Source organism: Neoarius graeffei, chromosome 16 (genome assembly GCF_027579695.1).
Source record: "Neoarius graeffei isolate fNeoGra1 chromosome 16, fNeoGra1.pri, whole genome shotgun sequence".
Classification (NCBI taxonomy): Eukaryota; Metazoa; Chordata; class Actinopteri; order Siluriformes; family Ariidae; genus Neoarius; species Neoarius graeffei.
In genome coordinates this window covers 7,070,179-7,097,827 of record NC_083584.1, presented here as the reverse complement: position 1 = coordinate 7,097,827, position 27,649 = coordinate 7,070,179, and the positions used below count along the sequence as shown (strand labels likewise).

At 44.4% G+C, this 27,649-nt stretch overlaps 1 protein-coding gene across 7 annotated transcripts in view; it reads left to right on the top strand.

Moving 5' to 3' along the window:
• Nucleotides 1-1,070: 1,070 nt before the first annotated feature.
• Nucleotides 1,071-27,649, top strand: part of LOC132900380 (NACHT, LRR and PYD domains-containing protein 12-like) — a 71,236-nt gene continuing 44,657 nt past the window's right edge. For 3 of the 7 annotated variants that reach the window (XM_060942441.1, XM_060942437.1, XM_060942442.1), the window contains exons 1-8: nt 1,072-1,432; nt 2,972-3,091; nt 3,293-3,409; nt 5,104-5,160; nt 5,359-7,146; nt 7,964-8,137; nt 24,417-24,590; nt 26,019-26,192. In XM_060942441.1, the coding sequence (XP_060798424.1) occupies nt 1,380-1,432; nt 2,972-3,091; nt 3,293-3,409; nt 5,104-5,160; nt 5,359-7,146; nt 7,964-8,137; nt 24,417-24,590; nt 26,019-26,192 (2,657 nt within the window). In that variant the 5' untranslated portion in view covers nt 1,072-1,379. Of the gene's footprint in view, nt 1,433-2,131; nt 2,231-2,971; nt 3,092-3,292; nt 3,410-5,103; nt 5,161-5,358; nt 7,147-7,963; nt 8,138-24,416; nt 24,591-26,018; nt 26,193-27,649 lie in introns of all 7 variants that reach the window. The other 4 variants (XR_009656777.1, XM_060942439.1, XM_060942440.1 and 1 more) reach the window with 3 other exon arrangements.

Sequence of the window (27,649 nt, the reverse complement as noted above, 5' to 3'; positions counted from 1 at the left end):
TAACTGAAAGAAATAAACCGGTTCATAACTCACTTGAGTTAAAAATCGCGTGTTTCTGAACTTTACCTTGATCAGAGGTAGGCCAGAAGAGGAAACATGCTGAAATGTGGTTTCAGACGGTCCGAGGGTGAGTGTCTCTTTTTAGGTCCGTTCCGCTCGGGATCAGACTCAGAGACAAAGAAAATGGTGTATTCCAAGCACTTTTGAATCTCATGGAGGTGATGTAAGTGATCCCGCCCAGGCGTGATGTAGTCAACGCGGAAGTGGGCTGGGAGTTGTAGTTCTTAGACACAAGATGGCGCATGATACCTACAGTACTTTCAAGACCTTGATCACGGTATTTCACCATACAGACCTCCCAGCTGGTAAATAACATATATGTATCTGAACATGCAGAACGGAATTAATCAGGAGTGAAATATGAAAGTCGGGTCATGATGAAATCCTCTTCATGAATTCTTTGGAGTTTAATGTGATTTAATAAAAAAATCACTAAGAATTCATTTTAATTTCTCAGAATATTATGGACTTTTCTTTGCAATTAACTTTAAGCTGAGTCTTAGATTGGCTTCTTAGAAACTCTTTATTACTTTTAGTTCTTTTAACCTCTGCAACATTTCATTATTAAAGATTTCTGTGTAATAAGCATAAATATGGAGGTCTTCACTTTCTTATAGTGAGATTGAATCTATCTATCTATCTATCTATCTATCTATCTATCTATCTATCTATCTATCTATCTATCTATCTATCTATCCATTTAATGAACCTGAAAGACCAAACCATAGTTCTTAATGAGCTACCATGAAATGTAATGCACATGCAGAAATATTCCTAAGAGTAGATTGTATGATGGAGCTTCTCCCAGGTGTAGATGGTGTGACTGCAGTTAAACAACAGAGGTTGAGAGGAACCAGAGAACCCTGCTACAAAAGCAAATAAGCAAAACCACACTGATTTTAATCCTTGTGTCATTCATTATTCATGACTTTACTCAAGGAATCTTCTGGGAAGTTGAGTCTCCTCACCTGTTCAACCTGTTTACATTCCATGTGGCTGTGAATCTGCCTGAACATGTTCTACCTTTCCAACAGTGAAAGAGTTTCTGGAGCTTCGACTCCATTTTCAAATTGTGGCTGAACAAACAGAAAACTTTTTTTGTTTTGTTTTTTAAAAAACGAGATTAATTCCAAGGGAACAAGGACTTTTGGTGAAAAGTGAAAGATTTTTCTATTTTAATGTCAGGTATGGAGAATGGCGGGGGGGAGGAGGAGTGAAACTGTTCTGTGAACTCTGAACATTGCAGCAGAAGAGATCAGACCTGGTTGTACACAGCTGTCTTTCCATGAAGAATAACTTTTCTTTATGAATGGTGAAAGATGGATCAGTGTAATCCTGACCAATCTGATGGATTTCCACAATTAAAAAAGAGGTAAACTACTAAAATACACTTTAATTTCTATTCAAAATCTTTATAGTGAGACTTTGACTGTTCTCTCTACTGACTGTCTGTGTGTGTTAATGATAGTCTAAATGCTGTACATAAATGATTAACCTTAAGTAATATTTTAGGAGTAGAATATGTGGTGTTTTTTTTTTCTAATGAAACCTGGGAAAAGAGATCAAAATGTGCAGGACCCAGCTGTGTCTCCATGTACAGCGATGTGTCTATAGATCCTCCACCAGTCCGTGCCATACTAAAGTGAGGGGCGGCTTTTTTTTTGTATACAATCTGTATATAGATGTAAGGAATTTTAAAATGATTTAATTTTGTTTCCAGCATTTCTTGTTTTGTGTAAAGCCAAGGGGTGTGTGTTATGAAATGTTTTGTAATATTCAGTGTTTCAGTAATATTTTCTGAGTCTGTCCCCTTATTGCATTTCTCAGCCACTCGGTAAAGTCGTCATGTTGAGTCCTGATAATTTACTCATGATAAAGAATAAACTGCTGAATTATTTTCAGTGTGTACATTGTCTTTCAGCTTGCTTTGACACAAAGAAAAAAATCATACAAATGCATACCATGTTATAATTCACTCAAACTCCCACTGCAGACTTCTGTAAAGAACACATGAGAGTTAAAAGATAGATTTCCTTTATTAATCTGATTCAAATCTATGATTGCTTTGCAGTGTTCTGTTGATATAGTGAGATAGGGACATACAGGAGATGTAAAAATGGCATAACACACTTCAGGATCAATTGCTTTTGTCTCCCACTGAGAACCCCAGGTGTGTGTGTTTGTTTGTTTGTTTGTTTGTTTGTTTGTTTGTTTGTTTGTTTGTATTGAATTTTGTGACCTGAATTTGATTGGTTGAACCTTGACCCTGTGTGGATCAATTTCAAAATCTAATCAGTTGATCTGCTGGTTACAATGATAATTTAATATAAATCCAACAAACTGTCAACCCCTTGTTCTTGAGATATCACACTAATGAGAATCTCTGAGAGACGCACAGACAACCTGAAAAAAATAATGCCTCCCCATGGAGTAAAAAAAAAAACAAAACAAAAACAACATAATTCCTTACATTTACAAGAAGAACTCATCTCATCATCTCTAGCCGCTTTATCCTGTTCTACAGGGTCGCAGGCAAGCTGGAGCCTATCCCAGCTGACTATGGGCGAAAGGCAGGGTACACCCTGGACAAGTCACCAGGTTATCACAGGGCTGACAGATAGACACAGACAACCATTCACACCTACGGTCAATTTAGAGTCACCAGTTAACCTAACCTGCATGTCTTTGGACTGTGGGGGAAACCGGAGCACCCGGAGGAAACCCACATGGACAACATGCAAACTCCGCACAGAAAGGCCCTCGTTGGCCATGGGGCTCGAACCCAGACCTTGCTGTGAGGCGACAGCGCTAACCACTACACCACCGTGCCGCCCCACAAGAAGAACTTTATAAAAAAATTAGCACAACACAAATGGACATTGAAGATTACACATCTGGTGTTGTGTGTAAGCAGTGTGCCCAAGATGAAGAGATCAGACTCACCAGGGCCCAGCTGTGTCTCTATGAAGAGTGACAAGTCTATGGCTTTACCACTAAAGTTTAAAGATGGAGAATCCACAGCTGGATACAGGTATCTCCTTATATCTAATTCAGTGTGTTGCACTGCAGCTTATTCCTGCAGAAATGCAAAATAAATAGACAGATATATTTTATGGCTAACGTGTGTGTTGTAATAATCTTAATATGAATAATGTTGGTGTCCTTATTAGAAAATGTGTTTATTCTGGTTTTTATTGCAATACAACAAATTATAATGTGTCCTGCTGTGTAGTGAAACTCAGATGAAGAGATCAGACTCACCAGGGCCCAGCTGTGTGTCTATGAAGAGTGATTTCTCAATGAAGTTCCCACTAAATTTTAAAGATGGAGAATCCACAGCTGGATACAGGTATCTCCTTATATCTAATTCAGTGTGTTGCACTGCAGCTTATTCCTGCAGAAATGCATCATAAAAAGTCACAATGTTTTAGTTTATGGCTCAAGTATGTGTGTGTAAATGTGTGTGCCTGTATTTGTTACAATCTGAGACTGAATAATTTGTGTCCTTATGAGTAAATATATTTGTTGTGGTTTCAATTTCAGTACAATAGATGATGTGTTCTGTTGTGTAGTGAAACCCAGATAAAAGGATCAGACTCATCAGGACCCAGCTGCGTGATTTATGGAGAGTAATGAGTTTATGGAATTAACATTTAAAAGGAAGGAAGAATCCTCACTGATACACTGGAAATAAACATTAGATTAAGATAACAGCTATTTATTTGCCAATTTTATTCTAATACATCTATAAACACATGAAGATTATTTAAAGATCTTGTATATTGAGGCATCTCCATCAGGTTTAGTTACATTTGTGAAAATGTGGAAATCTTGGAGCAGATTTCAGGCTCACCATTTTCAAACTGTTCAAACTGTAATTTTAAGTTTGTGGATAATGATGTAATAAAGACTTAGACGTGTATGACACACTATATTGCTAAAAGTATGTGGACACCCCTCTTTATGACTGAGTTCAGGTGTTTCAGCCACATCAGTTGCCAACAGGTACATAAAATTAAGCTCATAACCATGTAATCTCCACAGACAAACACTGACAGTAGAATGGATCACACTGAAGAACTCAGTAAATGCAGCACTGTTATGGGATGCCACCTTTGCAACAAGTCAGTTACTGAAATTTCTGCCTTGTTGGATCAGTTCTGGTCAACTGTAAGTGCTACTATTGTGAAGTAGAAGCATCTAGAAGCAACAACAGTTCAGTCATAATGCAGTAGACCATGCAAACTCTCAGAACATGGCCATCAAGTGTTGAAGCATGCAGAATGTTTAAAAAAAAATCACCTATCCTCGATTGCGTCACTGACAATAGAGTTCCAAACTGATTCTGGAAGCAACATCAGCACAAGAACTGAGTGTCAGGAGCTTAATGAAATGGGTTTCCACTATCACTGGACTCTGGAGCAGTGGAAACGTGTTCTCTGGAGTGATGAATCACGCTTCTCTATCTGGCCATCTGATAGATGAATCCAGGTTTGGTGGATACCAGGAGAATGAGACCTACCAGAATGTATAGTGCCAACAGTAAAGTGGGGTGGAGGAGACATTTTTAGACAATTGTTTGCTTTGTAAACTTTGTGGCAACAATTTGGGGAAATCCCTTTCCTGTTTGAGCATGACTGTGCCCCTGTGCACTATACATGGTCCATAAAGACATTATTTGATGACTTTGGTGGAGGAACTTCACTGCCCTGTATACAGCCCTGGCTTTAACCCCATTCAACACATTTGGGATGAACTGGAACATTGATCATGAGCCAGGCCTTCTCATCCAAAATCTGTTCCTGACCTCACAAATGCTCTTTTGACTGAATGGGCACAAATTCCCACAGACACACTCCACAATCTTGTAGAAAATCTTCCCAAAAAAGGGGAGGATGTTAAATCTGCAAAGGCGGAGGGAGGACTCTGTATTAATGGCTATGGCTTCGGAATGTGATGTCTAACAAAGTCATAGAGGTGTGATGGTCAAGTGTGTACATAATTTTGATCATATATTGTACATAAAATATTTTGTTTTCACAGTGTCCCACAACAAGCAAGAAGCAAAACTGAGCAGAAGATCATAATCACAGATACAAGGTAAGAAGTGAGAAGGGTAAGAAGTGAAACCAGAACAGTTTTTTTTAATTCCCCTTGGATTATAAACATCTCTCCCATCATATCCGACTGAGTATTTCGACAACTTGATGAGGTTATCAAGTACATATTCAGCAGATTTAAGTGAAATCACAGAGATTGTCCCTGATATCTCACCACATGTCTGTTACAATTTTACAGGTGCAAGTCTCTAACTACTGAACCTCATCTTCAGGAGAGATGCAAATTAAATCTGATAAAGAAGTTTCAGCATGTAAATGACGTGATAAAAAACCAGGGAAACCCAACACTTCTCAATGAGATCTACACAGAGCTCTACATCACAGAAGGAGACAGTGGAAAAGTCAATAATGAACATGAGGTGAGACAGATCGAGGCAGCATCCAGGAAAGCAGCAACAGAGGAAACACCCATCAAATGCAATGACATCTTTAAGCCCTTATCTGAAGAAGACAAACCCATCAGGAGCGTTCTGACAAAGGGAGTCGCTGGCATTGGAAAAACCGTCTCTGTGCAGAAATTCATTCTAGACTGGGCTGAAGGGAAAACAAACCAGGATGTTCATCTCATATTTCCACTTCCTTTCAGAGAGCTCAATTTGATGAAGGATCAAAACTTGAGTCTGATGGAGCTCCTTCATTTTGTTTTTAAGGAGATAAAAGAAATGAACATCTTCAATCTGCACAAAGTTCTGTTCATTTTTGATGGTTTGGATGAGTGTCATTTTCCTCTGGATTTCCAGAACACAGTGAGAGTGTGTGACGTAACTGAATCATCATCAGTGCATGTGCTGCTGATAAACCTGATCAAAGGGAATCTGCTTCCCTCTGCTCTCATCTGGATCACCTCCCGACCAGCAGCAGCTGATCAAATCCCCTCTGAGTGTGTCCATCGAGTCACAGAGGTACGAGGGTTCAATGACCCACAGAAGGAAGAATATTTCAGGAAGAGGATCAGTGATCAGAGCCTGAGCAACAGAATCATCACACACCTGAAGTCATTAAGAAGCCTCTACATCATGTGTCACATCCCAGTCTTCTGCTGGATTTCAGCCACTGTTCTAGAGAAATTGTTGGGTGAAGCAGAGAGTGGAGAGATCCCCAAGACTCTGACTCAAATGTACACCCACTTCCTCCTCATTCAGACAAACATCGTAAAGAAAAAGTACACAAAGAGCAGAGAGGCAGATAAAGAAATGATTCTGAAACTGGGTAAACTGGCTTTTCAGCAGCTGATGAAAGGGAACCTGATCTTCTATGAGGAAGACTTGATGGAGTGTGGCATTGACACGATGGAAGCATCAGTGTATTCAGGTGTGTGTACACAGATCTTCAGAGAGGAGTGTGGGCTTCACCAGAGTAAAGTGTACTGCTTTGTTCATCTGAGCATTCAGGAACACCTTGCAGCTCTCTGTGTGCACCTGGTTTTTATGAAGGGAAAGAGAAATGTTCTTCAGCAGAGTCTGTTTTCTCAAATGTCAACACTGCTCAGAGAAATTACAATCACGGATGTCCACAAGAGTGCTGTAGACCAGGCTTTACAGAGTAAAAATGGGCATCTGGATCTTTTCCTTCGCTTTCTTCTCGGCCTCTCAGTGGAGTCCAATCAGATCCTCTTACAGTCCATAGTGACACAGACAGGTTCCCACAGTAACCAGGAAACAGTTCATTACATCAAAAAGAAGATCAGAGCGAATCCCTCAACAGAGAAATCCATCAATCTGTTTCACTGTCTGAATGAACTGGAGGATCATTCTCTTGTTGAGGAAATCCAACAGTACCTGCAATCTGGAAATTTAGAAGAAATCAATCTTTCTTCTTCTCAGTGGTCAGCTGTGGTGTTTGTGTTACTGACATCTATGCAGGAAGAGGATGGATTTGTTCTTCAGAAATATACCAAAGGTCAGAGTAAATCAAATGAGGTTCTTCTGAAGCTCCTGCCTGTGGTTGCAGCATCCAGAAAAGCTCAGTAAGTAATGGTGACTATAATTGGAAAACTCTTACAATATTTAAGATGGAAGAACATTGTTAGACCTCATAAGATAAGCACTCAAATAAGAGTTGTATGTACAATATGTCAAAAAGATTGTGGACTCCTGACCATCACTCCCATACAACATCTAACTCTCTTGAAACCAGAATTTAAGAGATGACTTTCATATTTGGCCTTTACAACTCCAAAGTTGCTCACTTGAATTTTATAAAAGAAGCAACAACAACAACAAAAAAACTAATTACATGAATAAGAAACCAGAAGGTGTAACGTTCTCCATTGTGAAGACTCTCCCATGGTGGAAAAGCTCACTGAATATTACAAAGTGCTTACACTGAAGACTCCTTCCATAAATCTGACATAAATACCATCATACAGAAATCTATACCAGATCACCATGATAGTTTTGTTTTTATTAAATAGGTTGTCTTTTATAATAACCTGGTTTTTTTTTTAGCTTTAGGTTATGTAGATCCTCCATGAAATTCCGTGTGAACGAGCTTTTAGTGTAAAAAAAAGTGTATTCCAGTGCATTAATATAAACCTGTGATATTCAGCTGCACTACTGTCAGAGCTGCTGTTATTGAAAATTAATCAGCACCTTCTGACCAATCAGAATCCAGACTCAAGAGTGCTGTTGTATAAATGTCTCTAATCTACATTCAGTAAAGACACATTACATAATAAATGTTGCAGCATGTTGCACCCCTTGCATACCTTGATTGTACAGTTCACATTTTAAAGAGAACGAGTTGAATACTGTACAGGTAATGTATTTTGTTCTTTCCTTCAGGTTGAAAAATTGCAGTGTAAATGAGAAAGGGTGTGCAGCTTTGGCTTCATTGTTCAGCTCTGAATCCTCCAATCTGAAAGAACTGGATCTGTCTTGGAATAAACTCAAAGACTCAGGAGTGAAGCATCTCTCTGCTGGACTGGAGAATCCTCACTGCAAACTGGAGACACTGGGGTAAGATAATCTCTCTGAGAGTCACATGACCTGCTCCTCAATAAGACATTCCTTATTAAGACTGAAGCTGAGGTTGTAGGTTCATCATCAATGTCCTGAGGGTGAAAATAATTTCATTTCACTGCATCATTTGAGTTGTAATTTTCTGATCACAACATTCGTTTAGGGTAGCACAGTGGTGTATGGGGCAGTATAGTGGTGTAGTAGTTTGAACTGTTGCCTCACAGCAAGAAGGTTCTGGGCTTGAGCCCCACAGCCAAAGGGAGCCTTTCTGTGTGGAATTTGCATGTTCTTGCTCTGCATGGGTTTCCTCTGGGTGCTCTGGTTTCCCTTATGATTCAAAGACGTACATGTTGGTAAAAAGACCCACCCCGTGGGTTTGCACAAGCCAGTGCATACTTAGTGCTGGTCCCAAGCCCGGAAAGATTAGGGAAGGTTGCATCAGGAAGGGCATCTAGTGTAAAAAACAAAATCTCTGCTAAAGGGGTTGAAAATCAATTGGGGCTTTGCTCTGTATTCTTCCCCTGTCATTATGTGATAAATAAATTAGTTGTGTTTTGTATGTGTATTTGATGTTACTGATCTTTGCTTGTCTTGGGACTGAAAAGAGCTTTTATGATTATTGTTATGGCATTACAAATTATTAGGATGAATTTGTTAACATCTTTTTGAATATGATATGATTCCTGCATCTTATAATTGAATTAATCAAAGGAGCTCAAAATAAGCTTTGAAACAGGTGAGGGTTCGAAAGACGGAACATTTACTCCTTTGTACTGCAATCATTGTTCAGGATGGACGAGAATTTCAGCTTAGTGAATTGCTTGTAGAATTATTTCTCTCTCTCTCTCTCACAGACACACACACACACACACACACACACACACACACACACACACACACACACACACACACACACACACACAAACAAATATTCATTGATTTCCTCATGAGTGACAGAGATTTGTGTCACACTTTTGGTTGCCCATGTCCCAGATGTACCTCGTATGAAAATCACAAGTGGTGTATTTCCCAGAATTTAATAATCGTGGTCTGAATGAGAAAGGGTGTGCAGCTTTGGCCTCAGTGCTCAGCTTTGAATCCTCCAAGATGAGAGAACTGGATCTGACCAGGAATAAACTCAGAGACCATGGGGCTTGAAATTCATATGGAAGGATTCTTTTTTTAATGAATATATCAATATATTTTGATTAAATATATCAAAAATAAATTTTGACAAATTTACCTATGGGCAATTTAGAATAGCCAGTTAACCTCACTGCATGTCTTTGGACTGTGGGGGAAACCAGAGCACCTGGAGGAAGCCCACACAGACACAGGGAGAACATTCAAACTCCACACAGAAAGACCCCTGTAGGCCACTTGGCTTGAATGCACAACCTTCTTTCTGTGAGGTGACAGTGCTAACCACTACACCACCATGACACCGTGTACATGTTCCCTTTCACTTTTGTCAGCAACCTTGTGCCACAAATCACTCCTGACACTCCCCTCCATCCATTTCAACCTGCTTGCACTCTCTGCTTCACTTCTCTTCTGCACTCACCATTACTTTGTACAGTTGACCCCAGATATTTGAACTCATCTGCTTTGACCAGCTCTGTTCCTTGTAGCTGTACCATACCACTGTCCTCACCCTCATTCATGTGAATGTACTCCATCTTGTTCCTACTGACTTTCATTCCCCTTTCTCTCGTGCATATCTCCATGTCTCTAAATTTTCTTCCACTTGCTCCCTGTTCTCACTATAGATCACAATATCATCTGCAAACATCATTGTCCATGGGACTTCTTGCCTGGTGTCATCTGTCAACCTGTCAATTACCACTGCAAACAAGAAGAGTCTTAGGGCTGAGCCCTGGTGCAGTCCAACATCCACTTTAAATGCCACCATCATTCCCACTGCACATCTCTGTAACACGGCTGTAACAAACCAGACACTCGCGGATTGTGAATGAACTCAAGGTTTTAATGAGCACAATGAAAAAAGACAATGTACAAAAGCCAGGCCAGGTCAATACCGAGAGATCCAAAACAGTTACGAGGGCTAGACAAATCATGATGAGTAAACAGGCAAGAGTCCAAGAACCGGGAATCAATAGACACGGGCAATCTAAACACAAGGGCTAGGCAAATCGGAATTGGGAAACAGGTGAGGATTGAAAAACCGGGAAGCAAGAGAAACGGGCAAACAAGCACAAGGGCTAGGTAAAACGGAAAAAAACGGAAGGCAAAAAGGGTCATACACAGGTAAGCAATCAGAATAATAATGCTCAGTAGGCTCATGAAATGTAGAAGCAATACTGTGCGACAAACAAAGGGGCATAAATAAATGGAAACAAAAAGGTACAGGTGATGGTGATTAGAGCTTAGGGGAGCCACTCCTCGGAAGTGGTTCTGGGTTGGCACGTGGTAGTGACTGGTGTGTGAGGGGGATTGTGGGAAGTGGAGTCCTGAGTGTTGGATGAGCCCGGGAGTGTGACAGTCCCCCCCCCCCCCAAGGAGGCAGAGGGATGAGGATGACCATGACAACTGCCACCCATGCTGCCGGGAACACTCCTGAGCAAGCCATCAGAACTGCTATGGTGCTGGACAGAGGGCCTTCACCACAGACGACCTCTGGAACCACTGCTGCACAGACTGCTGGGAGGGCTGGACACATGGTGCCTGGGATGGCCCCTAGGCTGAGGCACGGGCTTCTCTGGATGACGCTGATGGAACTCCTCCACCAACACCGGAACCAGGATATCTCATGCGGGACCCCAGCTACGCTCCTCGGGCCCATAACCCTCCCAGTCCACAAGGTACTGCAGAGTCCCTCCTTTCCTTCTGGAGTCCAGCAACCAGCAGACAGCATACACCAGGGTGCCTTCTACGTACACCGGAGGTGGGGGTGGGACATCGGGTGTGGCCTCATCCAACGGACCTGAGACAACAGGTTTTAAGAGAGATATATGAAATGAGTTAAAAACACGGTAATGCACAGGCAGATCTAATTTGTAAGTAGCCTCATTAATTTGCTGGAGAATTTTAAATGGACCAATGTATTTGGGCAATAATTTTCTACCTCCCTTAGGAAACCTGAAGTCCCAGGTCGACAGCCACACTCGGTCCCCGGGGAGGTAGGTAGGTGTGTCACTTCTATGATGATCCACTAGCCTCTTGTGTCGACGAAGGACATTTTCAATCCACTGGTGGGTCTGTTCCCAGACCTGCTCACTATGTTGCATCCAACTGTCAACAGCTGGGTTGTCAGAGGGCATGGCAGACCATGGCATTAAGGGGGGTTGGTAACCCAGCATACATTGAAAGGGTGTTAGCCTCGTAGCAGAGCTGATTAATGAGTTTTAAGCCATTTCTGCCCAGGACAAATAGTTTGACCAGTCGGCTTGATTATTGTGACAGTATATTGTCAAAAACTTTCCCAGTTCTTGGTTGACCCTTTCACATTGACCATTAGACTGGGGATGGTAACCAGAGGTGAGACTGCTGTTAACTCCCAGTCTCTCAAAAAATGCTGACCATACATGAGAGGTAAATTGAGGACCTCGATCAGATACTATATCCTCAGGAATACCAAATATATGGAACACATAGTTAAAAAGGGCTTCAGCTGTCTGAAAGGCAGTAGGTAGGCTAACGAAGGGAATAAATCTAACTCCTCATGAGAATCTATCAACAATGGTTAGAATGACCGTGTAGTTCTGTGAGGGGGCAAGTCAGTAACAAAGTCTACTGCTATATGTGACCATGGACGAGAAGGGACAGGCAAGGACATGAGTTTACCGGCAGGGAGAGTTTTGGGTGTTTTGCACTTTGAACAGGTGGTGCATGAGGAGACAAATCCATGGATATCTGACAGCAAATTTTCCCACCAATATCTGCCAGACAATAACTGGTGAGTACGTGTCTCCCCCGGATGGCCAGAAGTCAACGAGGAGTGGGCCCATGTAATTAATTTGTTCCTGCATTGAGTGGGTACATACTTCCTCCCTATGGGGAAAGATTCAGAGGCAGGAGTGACAGATACTTTTATATAGTTCATCATATGCCTTTTCCTTCACCTTTGCCACTGCTTTCTTTGCTTTCCCTCACATCTCCTTGTATTCTTGTCTGCTTTCTTGATCTCTCTTTTTATTCCAGTTTTGCTTTGCCAACTTTTTCCTCCTTATACTCACCTGGATGTCCTCATTCCACCACCAAGTCTCCTTGTCTTCCTTTCTTTGTCCTGAAGTCACTCCCATCACCTTCCTTGTTGTCTCCCTCAGCACTTCTGCCATAGTTGTTCAATCATCTAATACCTCTTCACCCAATGTCTGTCTCACCATATCCCTAAATTCTGTCTTACAATCTTCCTCCTTCAACATCCACCATATGATTTTTGGTTTAGCTTTCGGTTTCTTCCTCTTTTTTTACCTCCAAGTTCATCATCCCAACCTGTCATGGTCCTACTTGTGGGCTTCTCTCTTCAGGTAACATCTCCACTCAGCATTACCGGCCACGCCCGCTCTCACTTCCTCTTATTAACTTTCAGTGACTGTCATTGGCTGTTGCCGATCACCTGCTTCCCCCCGGGTGTATTTAAGCTGCAGTTCTCCCAAGCCTCAGTGTCAAATCGTCTGCAACTTCCAGCATGATAACCTGCTCTGTGTTCCTACTACTCTGACTCCTGACGATATTCTGTTCCATCTGACTCTGTCTGCTCTCCAGCCCCGGTAACCTGACCTGCCTTCTGTCCTGTCAATTCTGCCTCTTGCCTGCCTCTCCTGTACCTTCACCTGATCTCCAGCTTGCCCAGCCCTGCTGCTCGCCTGCCTCTCCATCAGCCCAGTCCTGCTCACTAACTCCAGCCTGCTGAGGGACTACTGCTGGGAGACTGCCTGAAACCCAAGTGCTGTCAGCCTACAGCCACACCTCTGACAACGCCTGATCCTGTCTGATCTCAGAAGCTAAGCAGGGTCGGGCCTGGTCAGTATTTGGATGGGAGACCTCAGACGTCACCACCACGCTCCCACCAGCCATCCCTGCCTCTCAGTCCTCCTGCCACTGAACTTCACACACATTCTCCCAACTCCCTTTTCCTCTGTTATTATTAAACTGTGGTTTGAGTGCATTTGATCTCCTCTCCTGTCTGGTCCTTGACAGAACAATCTGACCAAGACATGGAGTCAGCGCCTAGACCGGCTGCAGCGCACCGAAGGAGATGTCTGCCGACGTTGCAGCCCTGATCCAGCTTGGTCATCATCATCAGCAACAGCGACTGGACCAAGCACTCCAGCTGCTCACCGCCCTAGCACCCCCTGCTCCTCTGAGTCAACCATCGCTGCCCCTTGTTGCATCAGCCCCTGTCATATCCGCTGCTGACTGGCAGCTCTGGGAGGTGCTCCTGCTGCACTCGATGCCCCAGAACCCAAGGTCGGCAGTCTGGAGCGTTTTGACAGTGACCCCTCCCAAGTCCATGCTTTCCTGACCAGCTGCCGGTTGATGTTCGACCTGCAGCCCAGAACCTTCACGTCGGAGGCAGCGAAGGTGGCCTTCGTCATCACTCGTCTGACTGGCCACGCCCGCCTGTGGGGGACTGCTGAGTATGAATGCCGGACACTGGCTTGTGCCTCCTTCTCCCTGTTTGCAGCGGAGATGATTAAGGTCTTCGACCTGGGCTCGTCAGCGGTAGAGGCATCCGGAGGACTGATGAGTATTCGCCAAGGCAGACTAACAGTGGCTGACTACTTGATCAATTTCCGGACCTTGGCCCAGCGCAGCAAGTGGAACATGCAGGTGCTGGTGGACGCCTTTCTGCACAGCCTGGCCGACTACATGAAGGATGAATTGGTCTCATACGAACAACCGTCGACACTCGATGAGGCCATCGCCCTGGCCGTCCGCATTGACCGTCGGGTCCAGACCCGTCGACGAGAGAGGGCCCGCCAGACTCAGTCAGTCATCAGCGCACGGAGAAGCCCGAGCTCACCGGACATAGGAGGGGCCCGGCTGAGCTCAATGATCATCCAATCCTCCACCAGCCAGAAACCTATGCTCCAAGTTTGCCTTCGTCTGTCGGATTCCACCCACACCCTGGCCGCCCTGGTTGACTCTGGCGCCGAGGCTAACATCATGGACACCGAGCTTGCATGCCAGTTGGGTCTGCAAAGCCATCGCTTATCCTCTCCCATTACAGCCAGGGCGCTGGATGGCCATCTCCTTGGCACCGTCACCCACCTCACTGCCCCATCCCGATGACTCTGTCAGGCAACGACCATGAAACCATCCAGTTTCACCTGCTCCGTTCCCCCGGCCAACCTCTCATCCTGGGCTATCCATGGCTCCGCCAGCACAGTCCTCACCTCGACTGGGCCACTGGAGTGATAAGAGAATGGGGCAAGGACTGCCACCGGACCTGCTTACAAGCCTCCACTCTAACCCCTCGTACTCCACCTGCCAGCTCTGCCCCCAACCTCACTAATGTCCCAGAGTGTTATCACAGCCTTCGGGAGGTATTCAGCAAAGCCAAGGCCACTTCCTTGCCTCCTCACCGGCCCTACGACTGTGCCATTGATCTCCTCCCAGGCACTGCACCACCCAAGGGCCGTCTCTACTCTCTGTCCGCCCCAGAAAGGAAGGCAATGGAGGCCTACATCAGTGACTCTCTGGCTGCTGGCCTCATCCGTCCATCCTCTTCTCCCGCCGGCGCTGGGTTCTTCTTCGTGGGAAAGAAGGATGGATCCCTGCACCCCTGCATCGATTACAGGGGTCTCAACGACATCACCGTCAAGAACCGATACCCTCTCCCACTGCTTACCTCCGCCTTCGAGCTGCTCCAGGGAGCCACGGTCTTCACCAAACTTGATCTCCGGAATGCCTACCACCTGGTTTGGATAAGGGAGGGAGACAAGTGGAAGACCGCGTTCAACACCCCCACCGGTCACTATGAATACCGGGTGATGCCGATTGGCCTTACCAATGCGCCAGCAGTATTCCAGGCTCTGGTGAATGATGTCCTGCGAGATATGTTGAACAAGTTCGTGTTCGTTTTCCTCGACGACATCCTGATCTTCTCAAAGACCCTGTCCGAACACACCCAGCATGTCCAGCAAGTGCTCCGTCGTCTCCTTGAAAACTCCCTCTTCGTCAAGGCAGAGAAGTGCGAGTTTCACGCCAAGTCTGTGGTGTTCCTGGGGTACATCGTGGCAGAGGGGAGCATCCAGATGGACCCTGCCAAAGTCTCAGCAGTGACTTCATGGCCAGTACCAGAGAGCAGGAAGAAGCTTCAGCAGTTCCTGGGCTTCGCTAATTTCTACATGAAATTCATTCGTAATTACAGCACTATTGCATCACCCCTCACCGCCTTGACCAGCACCAAACAGCCCTTCAGCTTGACTCCGGCTGCCAGCGAAGCCTTTGCTACCCTCAAGGCTCGGTTCACCACTGCTCCCGTCCTCCAGATGCCAGATGCGGAGCAGCAATTCATCATTGAGGTGGACTCCTCGGATGTGGGAGTTGGGGCAGTGCTCTCACAGAGGTCAGTGGATGACAAAAAACTCTACCCCTGTGCGTTCTTCTCCCGCCGGCTATCGCCGGCCGAACGCAATTACAACATAGGCAACCGGGAACTCCTGGCGGTCAAGCTTGCCCTGGAGGAATGGCGTCACTGGCTGGAGGGGTGCGTAGTCCCATTCCTGGTCTGGACAGACCATAAGAATCTGGAATACATCCGCACCGCCAAATGACTCAACCCCAGACAGGCTCTCTTTTTCACCAGACTCAATTTCACCCTTTCATACCGGCCCGGATCTCGCAACACCAAGCCTGATGCACTCTCCCGCCAGTTCCAGAAGGATGATGCCTCCTCCAAGGATCCGGCTCCCATCCTACCTGACCCCTGTATCGTTGCTGCTCTGACCTGGGACATCGAAGAACGAGTGCGGGAAGCCCTCCGTGACCAACCCAGCCCCAGTGCATGCCCTGCAAGTCACCTCTTTGTTCCTGAAGACCTGCGATCCCAGGTTATACAATGGGGACACGACTCCTGTCTAGCCTGCCACCCTGGTTCCACTCGCACCTACCACCTGCTCGTCCAACGGTTCTGGTGGCCGTCTATGAGCAGGGATGTGTGAGACTTTGTCCGAGCCTGCCCTACCTGTAATCAGAATAAATCCTCCAGCCGGCCTCCTGCTGGTTTGCTCCAGCCTCTGCCCATGCCTATGCGACCCTGGTCCCACATTTCTTTTGGATTTTGTTACAGGTCTGCCCCCTTCTAACGGGATGACTGTCATACTCACCATCGTGGACCGTTTTAGCAAGATGGCACACTTTGTTCCCCTCCCAAAACTACCGTCGGCCAAAGAGACCACCCAGATCATCCTGCAGCAGGTCTTCCGCATCCATGGGCTGCCCAGGGACATCGTTTCGGACCGGGGGCCGCAATTCACCTCCTCTTTCTGGAAGGAATTCTGTCACCTGCTCGGGGCCACCGCCAGCCTCACCTCCGGATTCCGACCCCAGTCCAACGGCCAGTCTGAGCGGACTAACCAGGAGTTAGAGAAGGCACTTCCGTGCATGGCGTCACGCAACCCTAGGGCCTGGTGTGAGCACCTGCTGTGGGTGGAATACTCCCACAACTCCCTCACCAGCTCAGCCACTGGACTGTCCCCATTCCACTGCGTGTATGGCTACCAACCACCCCTGTTCCCCAGCCAGGAGGGAGAGGTCACCTGCCCGTCTGCCCTCACCTATGCACACCAATGCCGCCGCACCTGGTCTCAAGCCCGCGCTGCTCTCCTCAAGTCAGTCACCAGCTACTCCATTGGAGCCAACCGGCAGAGGACGCCTGCGCCCACCTACTGGGTGGGCCAGAAGGTGTGGTTGTCAGCCAAGGACCTGCCCCTCCAGGTGGAGTCTCGTAAGCTGGCACCTCGGTTCGTCGGACCATTTCCAATCCAGAGGATAATCAGCCAGTCTGCTGTCCAGCTCCGACTGCCCAAGTCTATGAGAGTGCACCCCACCTTCCACGTCTCAAAGATTAAGCCAGTGCACGAGAGCCCGCTGGTCCCAGCTGCACCTTCTCCTCCTCTGCCTTGTCTCATCGATGGTGGCCTGGTCTACTCCGTCCAGCAACTGCTGAAGTCACGGCGCAGGGGCAGGGGCCTCCAATACCTGGTGGATTGGGAGGGCTATGGTCCTGAGGAGAGGATGTGGGTTCCTGCTGGGAGAATTTTAGACCGTACCCACATCAGCACCTTTCATCGCCTGCATCCGGACCAGCCGGCCAACCAGAGGGTTCGACCAAGGGGTCCTTGTCGGAATGACGATGTGCCAACCGCTACTGTCCCTGAGTCCGATTCTGAACCAGATCCTGAGGCCTTGGACACTGACCGGTCAGAGGAGTTCTGACCCTCCACCGGTATTCCCCCTCCTCCTGCCCGTCTTGGTGGATCTGTGGCTAGGGACTTCTGGAGCCATCCTTTGAGGGGGGGTTCTGTCATGGTCCTACCTGTGGGCTTCTCTCTTCAGGTAACATCTCCACTCAGCATTACCGGCCACGCCCGCTCTCACTTCCTCTTATTAACTTTCAGTGACTGTCATTGGCTGTCGCCGATCACCTGCTTCCCCCCTGGGTGTATTTAAGCTGCAGTTCTCCCAAGCCTCAGTGTCAGATCGTCTGCAACTTCCAGCGTGATAACCTGCTCTGTGTTCCTACTACTGTGACTCCTGACGATATTCTGTTCCGTCTGACTCTGTCTGCTCTCCAGCCCCGGTAACCTGACCTGCCTTCTGTCCTGTCAATTCTGCCTCTTGCCTGCCTCTCCTGTACCTTCGCCTGATCTCCAGCTTGCCCAGCCCTGCTGCTCGCCTGCCTCTCCATCAGCCCAGTCCTGCTCACTAACTCCAGCCTGCTGAGGGACTACTGCTGGGAGACTGCCTGAAACCCAAGTGCTGTCAGCCTACAGCCACACCTCTCTGACAACGCCTGATCCCGTCTGATCTCAGAAGCTAAGCAGGGTCGGGCCTGTTCAGTACTTGGATGGGAGACCTCAGACGTCACCAGCCATCCCTGCCTCTCAGTCCTCCTGCCACTGAACTTCACACACATTCTCCCAACTCCCTTTTCCCCTGTTATTATTAAACTGTGGTTTGAGTGCATTTGATCTCCTCTCCTGTCTGGTTCTTGACACAACCACCATCCGATGCTGCTTAGCTACACTCTCCCCTGCTATCACTTTGCAGACTCCAATCCTCTTCAGGTTGCATCTCTGATATAAAATATAGTCTATCTGAGAACACCTTCCTCCACTCTTATATGTTACTCTATGCTCTTCTTTCTTCTTAAAGTGTGTATTCACCACCACCATTTCCATCTTCTTTGTGAAATCCACCACCATCTGCCCTTCCACATTTCTCTGCTTCACTCCATACCTCCTCATCGTCACCCTTGTTCCTGTCTCCAACATGCCCATTTAGGTCTACTTCAATTACCACTCTTTCCTTTTTTGGTATACTTTCAACCACTTCATCCAACTCACTCCAGAATTCTTCTTTCTTCTCCATCTTGCATCTCACTAGAGGGGCATATGTGCTGACAATGTTCATCATCACCCCTTCAATTTCGAGCTTCACACTCATCACTCTATCACTCACTGTCTTTACCTTCAACATACTCTTAACTGGCATGGATTTAAGGGGGGTGCACCCGGCGCGTGCCCCCCATCCAAAAAAAATAAAAAAATACTTTTAGCATTGCAGATACCGAGATATGGCTGCCAGTTTTTTATTTAATTATTAAGGTTTAAAAAATAATAAAATAAATCATTATGTGGGATTGAGCTGAAGAGTTTATGGTATAAATGTATATTTAACAGTAGGTCCGAGCTTAGGGTTTTTTGCTCATGACATGAATGCAGTGAAAGGCAAGCTGGGTGAGTCCTGTTGGATTTTAACAGGGTGTGGGAATTTTGTGCATCAACATAATAACAGTGTGGGAAATAAGGCCGGACCAGCAGACATTTACCGATAATTTTCACATTTGTCTGTCTGTATTTCAAAAGCCTCGGACCGGATGGCCCATGAAAAATTGTAAAGATATGGGTCTAATTTACTTCTAATTTTCTTCTAAATGTTACACTGGCTGAATCCATTATGTCGTAACACAGCCTGTGATTGGCTGATTGCGGATGCTCTCGATGAATGACGAGTCGCCTCTCATCAGCGAGTAGGACAGCATTCTGGCCTGACACCACGCAACACTGTTATCAGCTGAGTAGATTTACCACTAATGTTCAAAGAAAATAGACTACTACAGGCTTTGGACCCTAACAAAGTGTTTTTTTTTTTTTCCATCGTATTTTAACCCTCTGGGGTCGAGAGCTTCTCCGGCGAAGCTTGACAGGTTTAGAATGAGTAGGTCATGTATTTAGATAAATATCTTTGTGAGTTTTTATCACACAAGCATGATAAACATATTGACAAACATTATACTTTACACTTTCCTATGTGTCCACTGCCAAATAATATTATATTTTTAAAATGACCTAAATTAGATGAAACATAAAACTTGTCACCTTCTTCAGTCACACTGGAGTTGGAGCGCTGAGCACCCACTTACACAAACATAAAAGACTATTCATGTGGTAACGGGTCACTTTCACTCTTTCAGTTTCGATTGGTTTCTCTTTTGTGGTGTTTTCTTCTATTTTCTAAGTTCTAGTCCAGAAGATCTTAGTCTGAATGCCAAATGATATTCCCATGTCTAGTATTGAGTCATTTTAAGTCATTTTGTTACAAAGTTACTTGGAATCTTGTACTCAAAATTTTAACTCCATTACATAAGGATAGTTGTATTGTCAATTACTAAATTTCTTATAGACATTATGAACGTAGGCAAAAGTCATTGACATAATGTTTTGTGAGTGTTGTTATAGTACCTATATATAATGACCAGTAACCAGTAAGTTGTAACCAACTGGAACATCCTTGCCCCCCCATACTTTTTTCTAGACATGGAACTGACCTGTATGTGTACACCAGACATTAGTTGCTAATTACACTACAAATTGAATATAATTTACAAGAAAATGTCAGAAGATTCAAGAAAAACATGCTGGAAGTTCTACTCAAGAAAACAGTAGCACACATGTAAAACTTCCAGCATGTCTCATCTCATTATCTCTAGCCACTTTATCCTGTTCTACAGCGTCGCAGGCAAGCTGGAGCCTATCCCAGCTGACTACGGGTGAAAGACGGGGTACACCCTGGACAAGTCACCAGGTCATCACAGGGCTGACAGACAACCATTCACATTCACGGTCAATTTAGAGTCACTAGTTAACCTAACCTGCATGTCTTTGGACTGTGGGGGAAACCGGAGCACCCGGAGGAAACCCACATGGACACAGGGAGAACATGCAAACTCCGCACAGAAAGACCCTCGCCGGCCACGGGGCTCGAACCCGGACCTTCTTGCTGTGAGGCGACAGCGCTAACCACTAGACCACTGTGCCACCCACTTCCAGCATGTTTTTCTTGAATCTTCTGACATTTTCTTGTAAATTATACTCAATTTGGAGTGTCATTAGCAACTCATGTCTAGTGTAATTTGCCCTTTGAAAATCACAAAAATGTGCCTGGAAATAGCTGAGAAGCCATCTCCAGGCATCTAAAGCCCTTCCATGTCCAGGGCCTTAAGGCAGGCCCTGGATCCCCAGTTGCATTGTTCTGGGCTTTTGGCCCATCATTCGGACAGGCTGAAATTTGGACAGAAAGACCACATTTCAGACTCGTCTGTTCTGTGACAGTCTGCTTAAAATTCCTTAGTTCCCCACATTGTAATAACACACTGTATTCCCGGATTGCACTGTAGATTACATGTAAAGGGTGTGTGCCATCCTTTTATGTTTATGGTATTGTTAACACGCATGTTCACAAGCCAAAATGATACGATGCTGCACCAGGTTTACTGCGTACACACACACACACACACACATGTCAGCTGTCCAGCTTCTGCTTGTATTCATTAATAGTGTCTCCCTGTACTCACTATACCCTGTGTATGTACATGGGACACGTGCCATTTTGGGGGTGAGCCTCACTTTGATTTTTACTACAGAGGCTGGACAGGTCTGTGAGAGATGTTGATTATTGCAATGGCTCTAAAGAAGATCTGCTTGAAATCCCCTGAGTCTTGGGAACTAAGACTTTATTATAAGACTTGTTCACATGCAACTTACACAATCATTGTATCATTCTTTCAGTCTGTTAGACTCAGGAGCTCAGACTGCAATTACTGACTTTGTATTATACAGTAGACTTGCAGCTCCTGCAGTCTGTGTTTATAGTTCTCTCAGTATTAAGCTCTGTCTTAAGTGGCCATTTACATTCCCTCAGTGTACCAGGGTATATTCACTGTCTTATATGTACATTGAATGTCCTGAGCAGGAGCTCAGATTGCAGTTGCTAAAACAGTAATAATTTATTGATAGGTGTTTTGAGGTCAGTGTATTACACTCTAGTGTGCCATGTGGTAATGCATTATATGACAGTGCAACTTTCATAAATATTACCATATATCACTTGTAATTATGTTCTATGCATATACCTGCAACTCTGACAATAACATTTTCAGTGACTAATAAAATGGTTTTGAAAGTTCCTATTTTTAAAACATATTTTGATATGGTAATTTTCTGAAAGAGATTTCATTTACAACATGTCTCTGGCAGCTCAAAACGCATCTCCGGGCATTTAAAAACTGCAGAGCTTCTGGGGGCCTGTGGCAGCCCCCAGACCCACGGCCTTACTGGGTTGACGTCCCCATTTTCCTGGTTCCGCCCCTGCTTAACATACTCTTCTTTCAGAATTACCCCTACACCATTTCTCTTCCCATTCACACTGTGATAGAAAAGCTTGAAACCACTTCCGATGTTCCTTGCCTTACTTCCCTTCCACTTTGTTTCTTGTACACACAGGATGTCAATCTTTCTGCTCTCCATCATATCAGCCAGTTTTCTGCCTTTACCAGTCATAGTGCCAACATTTAATATTCCGACTTTCAATTCTACTCTCCTGCCTTTTCTACTCTCATGTTTCTTCCATATTCACCTTCCACCTCTCTTTCTTCTCTTTTTCCCACCAGTAGCATAGTTTCCACTGGTACCCTACTGGGAAACAGTTCCAGTCGTGGTCGTTGTTAACCTGGGCCTCAACTGATCCAGTTTGAAAGTCCTCTTCATCATCCAGATAATTGATTTGGCATGAGTTTTACACCGGGTGCCCTTCCTGATGCAACCCTCCCCATTTATCTGGGCTTCGGACTGGCACCAAGTATGCACTGGCTTCTGCACTTCAATGGCTGGATTTGTTTATATTTACAAAATATAGTTAAGTTGGTCAGTAAAACTGTTTTTAAAAACTTGGGTCGAGATGTAGTTATCTAGTTTCTGCACTTGAAATTTGAAAAATGACAAATATAGTTTAAATAATCAGTTATTGCTTTTAAATAAATAAGAAGACATGCATGCCTCTCAGCAGTTTCAGCAAACCCACCAGCAACCACCAGTGTGCATTTTAGTTATTTGAATACTTTAGTTCATTTAGAAATTCAATTATGAATTAAATTAAAACAATTGTAAAAGAAAATTTATTGAATTAATTAATTAATTTCCAGTGCATTCATCATTAATCAGTGTTGGCAAATTTTATTTTTATATGTAATTTTGAGCAGAAAGGGAAATTCATCTCATCTCATTATCTCTAGCCGCTTTATCCTGCTCTACAGGGTCACAGGCAAGCTGGAGCCTATCCTAGCTGACTACGGGCGAAAGGCGGGGTACACCCTGGACAAGTCGCCAGGTCATCACAGGGCTGACACATAGACACAGACAACCATTCACACTCACATTCACACCTACGGTCAATTTAGAGTCACCAGTTAACCTAACCTGCATGTCTTTGGACTGTGGGGGAAACCGGAGCACCTGGAGGAAACCCACGCGGACATGGGGAGAACATGCAAACTCCACACAGAAAGGCCCTCACCAGCCACGGGGCTCGAACCTGGACCTTCTTACTGTGAGGAGACAGCGCTAATCACTACACCACCATGCCGCCCAGAAAGGGAGATTGATGTGTCATAAATTTTCCACAATCTGACATCATGAACCCAGCCAGAAACAAAATATTTGTAAGTGTCAAAGCTTTTGTAAGCTTTAAACTGGCTGTTAGTGTAGTAAAATGGTGTCAGAACCAAATAATCAACAATGTCAATATCTGTGACCTCGGGGACTTTTCATTTTGAACCCAGTGTTCTGTTGGCCATTTCTACAATACTTTTTGTCTTTAGGGCTTTTGACATCGCTGATGTGATGGAATATGGGTCTGTTTTTCCAAGGCTGACATTTGTACATTTATTTACTGATGTACTTATTTATTAATGTACAGTGTATTTCAATTTGCTTTTATCATCTAATTCTCTTCAAATATTCATGAAAATTTAACACCGGACACGCACTACTCGCCATTGTTTATTTTATGTTCAAAATGGCTGCTGCACTGTAGCTGTGTTTGCATCGGTCACGTATTCGGATTGGTACAATAATTACAATCTCCGTCATAAAGAATGCAGGAAGCAGTCTTAAATAAGTGAGGGATGGAGAGACTGGGGACATTTACTCCTTTATAGAGGAATTGTCTTTCATCATCTCATCTCATCTCATTATCTCTAGCCGCTTTATCCTGTTCTACAGGGTCGCAGGCAAGCTGGAGCCTATCCCAGCTGACTACGGGGGAAAGGCGGGGTACACCCTGGACAAGTCACCAGGTCATCACAGGGCTGACACATAGACACAGACAATCATTCACACTCACACCTACGGTCAATTTAGAGTCACCAGTTAACCTAACCTGCATGTCTTTGGACTGTGGGGGAAACCGGAGCACCCGGAGGAAACCCACGCGGACATGGGGAGAACATGCAAACTCCGCACAGAAAGGCCCTCGCCGGCCACGGGGCTCGAACCCGGACCTTCTTGCTGTGAGGCGACAGCGCTAGTCTTTCATCATGAAGTTCCATTTTCTTATGAAGAGACTCTCTCTCTCTCTCTCTCACACACACACACACACACACACACACACACACACACACACACAATAAATAGAATTTTCATTGTGCTTAAAGATTACAGTGTCTCTTTGATGAAAAAGTTCCTGCTGAACTGATCTGTGTGTCCTGAACTGAGAGAGTGAAGAGTGTGTCATTGTCTCTCTGCAGGTTCCGTTATTGTGAAATCTCAGATGAAGGCTGTGCTGCTCTGACTTCAGCTCTGAGATCAAACCCCTCACACCTGAGAAAACTGGAGCTGTCATGGAATAAACTCAGAGCCTCAGGAGTGAAGCGTCTCTCTGCTGTACTGGAGAATCCTCACTGTAAACTGGAAACACTGGGGTAAGATCATCTCTCTGAGAGTCACATGACCTGATCCTCAGTAAGACGCATTCTCTAATAGTGAGACTGAAGCAGAGGTTTTAGGTTCAGCATCAAATATCCTGAGGAGGAAAATCATTACATTTAATTCCACATTGATATTATTTTCTTAATGGTTCCTGCAGTGATTTTAAAAAACTCGGCCCTGACTGTTCTTGTAAATTTCATTTTACACACACACACACACACACACACACACACACACACACACACACACACACTGTCATGGAAAGTCTCAAAACTTAAACTCTCCCAAGTAAAAATGATTCAAAGTTAAAGAGGTTGCAGAAAAGTTTAGACTTTTATTCAACCAATAAAAGCCGAGTTCAGTCTGCCGAGTGAACCGAGTCAAAATTACAAAGTTCCCATTTTATACAGCTTCAAAATAAGTGTATAAAAATAATCTCATTGGTTAACATGTCACATCATACCAATTCAGCATTTTCTACTGGGCAGTACATCTCACACTTCTTATATTTTGTACCAACCGAGCCAAATTTTCCAGTATGAACGGTCCATTCAGGAAGAATCAAAACATATGATAAAAAGTGGGACGTCGTGAACAACACAGCATTCAGAGTGAACAATACATGATTCAAAATGACTGGAGTCAAATCAGCTTGAAGATTGATACAGGTTGCAGGTGTAAACGAGCACAACACTCGATAGGGTACAGTTGTGGCCTTGGCCAGTCTACCACAACACATGATTAAAAATAATGATGCCCTTCTCAGCTGTAGCATTTGTGTTGTAACAAAACCCGATTCAGAATAACTTGATAAAATGCATTATATTAGCATGCAAAACACTCCAGAACGAACAGTTGCTGAATTCAGAATGGCCTTGGCTCACTCCTTACAACATATGATAATGCTGCAGGCACTGGAATTAGGAGAATACAATTTTTGAATAGACCTGTGATTTAGCAGAAAACAACCTTTCAGTATAAGCAATCTCAATGACTTTACTGTATTTTACTGTAATTATGATCATTTATAAATCAGTTGATTATTACTTTTAATTGAATTAACTTCATTTATTCTTTCCTGAAAATCAGTATACTTGGCTTTGAATTAATATATCATCAGCATGTGTGTGATTACATATGAATCAAAATACAATCATCATAAACCAATTTATTACTTGTATGATGACATCAAGGCATGTGTGTATGGCTACATTAAAGATATAAAATCAGCACCACACACACACACACACACACACACACTAGAATTTATTTAGTTATTGCTCTCATATAATTCATGACCAAGTTTCTGTATTTCATCGTGATTAAAGACTGCTGTGTCTCTTTGATGAAAAAGTTCCTGCTGAACTGATCTGTGTGTCCTGAACTGAGAGAGTGAAGAGTGTGTCATTGTCTCTCTGCAGGTTGAGTGATTGTGAAATCTCAGATGAAGACTGTGCTGCTCTGACTTCAGCTCTGAGATCAAACCCCTCACACCTGAGAAAACTGGATCTGTCTCAGAATAAACTCAGAGCCTCAGGAGTGAAGCGTCTCTCTGCTGTACTGGAGAATCCTCACTGTAAACTGGAGACACTGGGGTAAGATCATCTCTCTGAGAGTCACATGACCTGATCCTCAGTAAGACACATTCTCTAATAGTGAGACTGAAGCAGAGGTTTTAGGTTCAGCATCAAATATCCTGAGGAGGAAAATCATTACATTTAATGCCACACTGATGTACTGTATTTTTTTCCTGATTTGATCACAGTACAGTGGTGCTTGAAAGTTTGTGAACCCTTTAGAATTTTCTATATTTCTGCATAAATATGACCTAAAACATCAACAGATTTTCACACAAGTCCTAAAAGTAGATAAAGAGAACCCAGTTAAACAAATGACACAAAAATATTATACTTGGTCATTTATTTATTGAGGAAAATGACCCAATATTAAATATCTGTGAGTGGCAAAAGTATATGAACCTTTGCTTTCAGTATCTGGTGCAGCAATAACTTGTGCAGCAATAACTGCAACTAAATGTTTCTGGTAACTGTTGATCAGTCCTGCACACCAGCTTGGAGGAATTTTAGCCCATTCCTCCGTACAGAACAGCTCCAACTCTGGGATGTTGGTGGGTTTCCTCACATGAACTGCTCACTTCAGGTCCTTCCACAACATTTCGATTGGATTAAGGTCAGGACTTTGACTTGACCATTCCAAAACATTAACTTTATTCTTCTTTAAACATTCTTTGGTAGAACGATTTGTGTGCTTAGGGTCGTTGTCTTGCTGCATGACCCACCTTCTCTTGAGATTCAGTTCATGGACAGATGTCCTGACATTGTCCTTTAGAATTCACTGGTATAATTCAGAATTCATTGTTCCATCAATGATGGCAAGCCGTCCTGGCCCAGATGCAGCAAAACAGTCCCAAACCATGACACTACCACCACCATGTTTCACAGATGGGATAAGGAATGCTGGAATGCAGGGTTTTCCTTTCTCCAAATGTAACGCTTCTCATTTAAACCAAAAAGTTCTATTTTTTTCTCATCCGTCCACAAAACATTTTTCCAATAGCCTTCTGGCTTGTCCATGTGATCTTTAGCAAACTGCAGACGAGCAGCAATGCTCTTTTTGGAGAGCAGTGGCTTTCTCCTTGCTACCCTGCCATGCACACCATTGTTGTTCAGTGTTCTACTGATGGTGGACTCAGGAACATTAACATTAGCCAATGTGAGAGAAGCCTTCAGTTGCTTAGAAGTTACCCTCGGCTCCTTTGTGACCTCGCTGACTATTACACGCCTTACTCTTGGAATGATCTTTGTTGGTCAGCCACTCCTGGGGAGGGTACCAGTGGTCTTGAAGTTCCTCCATTTGTACACAATCTGTCTGACTGTGGATTGGTGGAGTCCAAACTCTTTGGAGATGGTTTTGTAACCTTCTTTCAGCCTGATGAGCATCAACAATGCTTTTTCTGAGGTCCTCAGAAATCTCCTTTGTTCATGCCATGATACACTTCCACAAACATGTGTTGTGAAGATCAGACTTTGAT